The sequence below is a fragment of the Gekko japonicus genome, unplaced genomic scaffold, assembly GCF_001447785.1.
Source record: "Gekko japonicus isolate JY-2015 unplaced genomic scaffold, Gekko_japonicus_V1.1 scaffold4446, whole genome shotgun sequence".
Taxonomy (NCBI): domain Eukaryota; kingdom Metazoa; phylum Chordata; class Lepidosauria; order Squamata; family Gekkonidae; genus Gekko; species Gekko japonicus.
In genome coordinates this window covers 1-1,668 of record NW_015173272.1, presented here as the reverse complement: position 1 = coordinate 1,668, position 1,668 = coordinate 1, and the positions used below count along the sequence as shown (strand labels likewise).

The 1,668-nt window shown below is 40.3% G+C and overlaps 1 protein-coding gene across 1 annotated transcript; it reads right to left on the bottom strand.

Annotated features, from left to right (window-relative positions):
* Positions 1-333: 333 nt before the first annotated feature.
* On the bottom strand, positions 334-1,254 carry LOC107120181 (olfactory receptor 8S1-like). The gene has a single exon (XM_015422827.1). It carries the CDS (start codon positions 1,252-1,254, stop codon positions 334-336), a length of 921 nt encoding a protein of 306 aa, XP_015278313.1.
* Positions 1,255-1,668: the final 414 nt, after the last annotated feature.

Genomic DNA, 1,668 nt, shown 5'->3' with positions numbered 1-1,668 from the left:
AAGACATTTTACTTATTCTTTATAACTTTTTTCATTAAGATCATTTTGATAGTACAATAGGGAGATTTGGGATTCAAACCTGGGACTTCCAGCTTCTAGTCTCTTTCAACCTCTATACCATGCTGACTCTCACAAGCTTCAAATATACAGAAGATTTTGAAAACTCCTGCTGACTGTACCCCTGCTGTGGCTGGTACAATGTTCAGAAATGGGGAAGGAGGAATAATAGATATTTCCCAATACATCAGTTCTAGTTTGGAAACAATATGTAATGAAGAAGAAATCTGGGTGAAGAGTTGGACAGATACTTATTTTTTGAAAGGTCCCAGAATGTCACCATTTTAATATCTTCTTAAATGATGCCTTCAACTCCTTGTTTGGTAAACTGTAGATGATGGGGTTTAGTAATGGCGTGAGGATGCTGTATTGTATGGAAAGAATTTCATCCCAAACCACTGATGATGCTGAGCTTGGTCTAAGATAGCGTAAATAACTTGTCCCAAAGAAAAGAGTCACTACACTGAGGTGGGAGCTGCAGGTAGAGAAAGCTTTCTGCTTTCCCTTCGTGGAGGTGATCCTCAGGATGGTAGAAATGATACGAATGTAGGAGACCACAGTGAGAAAAATGGAGACTCCACCAAGTATGTCTGCAGACACAACGAACAACATTTTATTCATGAATGTGTCAGAGCAGGACAAAGAAAGGATGGAAGGCAGCTCACAGCTGAAGTGCTTTATGATGTTTGACCCACAGAATTCTAACCTTAACAGTGGCAACGTGTTTACAATGGAATGCAAGAATCCAATTGTCCATGAAGTAGCCACTAGCTTACAACTGAATGCTATATTCATGATGTTCATGTAATGCAGTGGCTTGCATATGGCACAGTACCTATCATAAGCCATTGAGCAGAGCATGAAAACCTCTGTACTGGCTGTAAACAAAATAAAGAATGTCTGAGCAAAGCATCCCCTGACAGATATAGTCTTCTCTTTGGCAATGGTGTTCTCCAGCATCTTTGGGAGTGTGACAGATGAATAACAGACATCAATGAAAGACAGATGACTCAAGAAGAAGTACATGGGGTTCTGAAGATTAGGGTTGGATTTCACAGCCAGCATGATCATAACATTTGCCACGACAGTTAACAGGTAAATTAACAAGAAAAGGACAAAGAGGAGAATCTGGAGCTGAAGATCATTGGAAAGGCCCAGGAGCCAAAAGAAGCCTTCATCAGTTTGGTTTCCTACCATGACTGACAATCCATGTCACCTATGGAAAGAAAGAAATAGCATGCTGAAAATGCTGAAAAATAAGGAGGGTGCCTCTTCTGCTACATATTATACCTTCATCCTATGCTTTAGGCAAGAAGCTCAGGACAGTGTACAGTGTCCTTTTTCTCCAAAACAGTCCTAAGACGTAAGTTATGCAGAGAAGAAGTGAAAGGTCTAAGATCATCCAGTGATTTATATGGTAGAGTGGGGATTTCTACTGTGGTCTCCTCAATCCTACCTCAACAATGAAGTCACTGTGCTCACATTAACTCTCGTGTACCCTTTAGTTCATCTTCAGCCATTATAGTAAACATAATCAGACTTACTGGTTGTGCTCACTCCCTGAAGGATGGCAGTTTCTCTTGTATGATTCCAAATTTTGCAGCATAAACT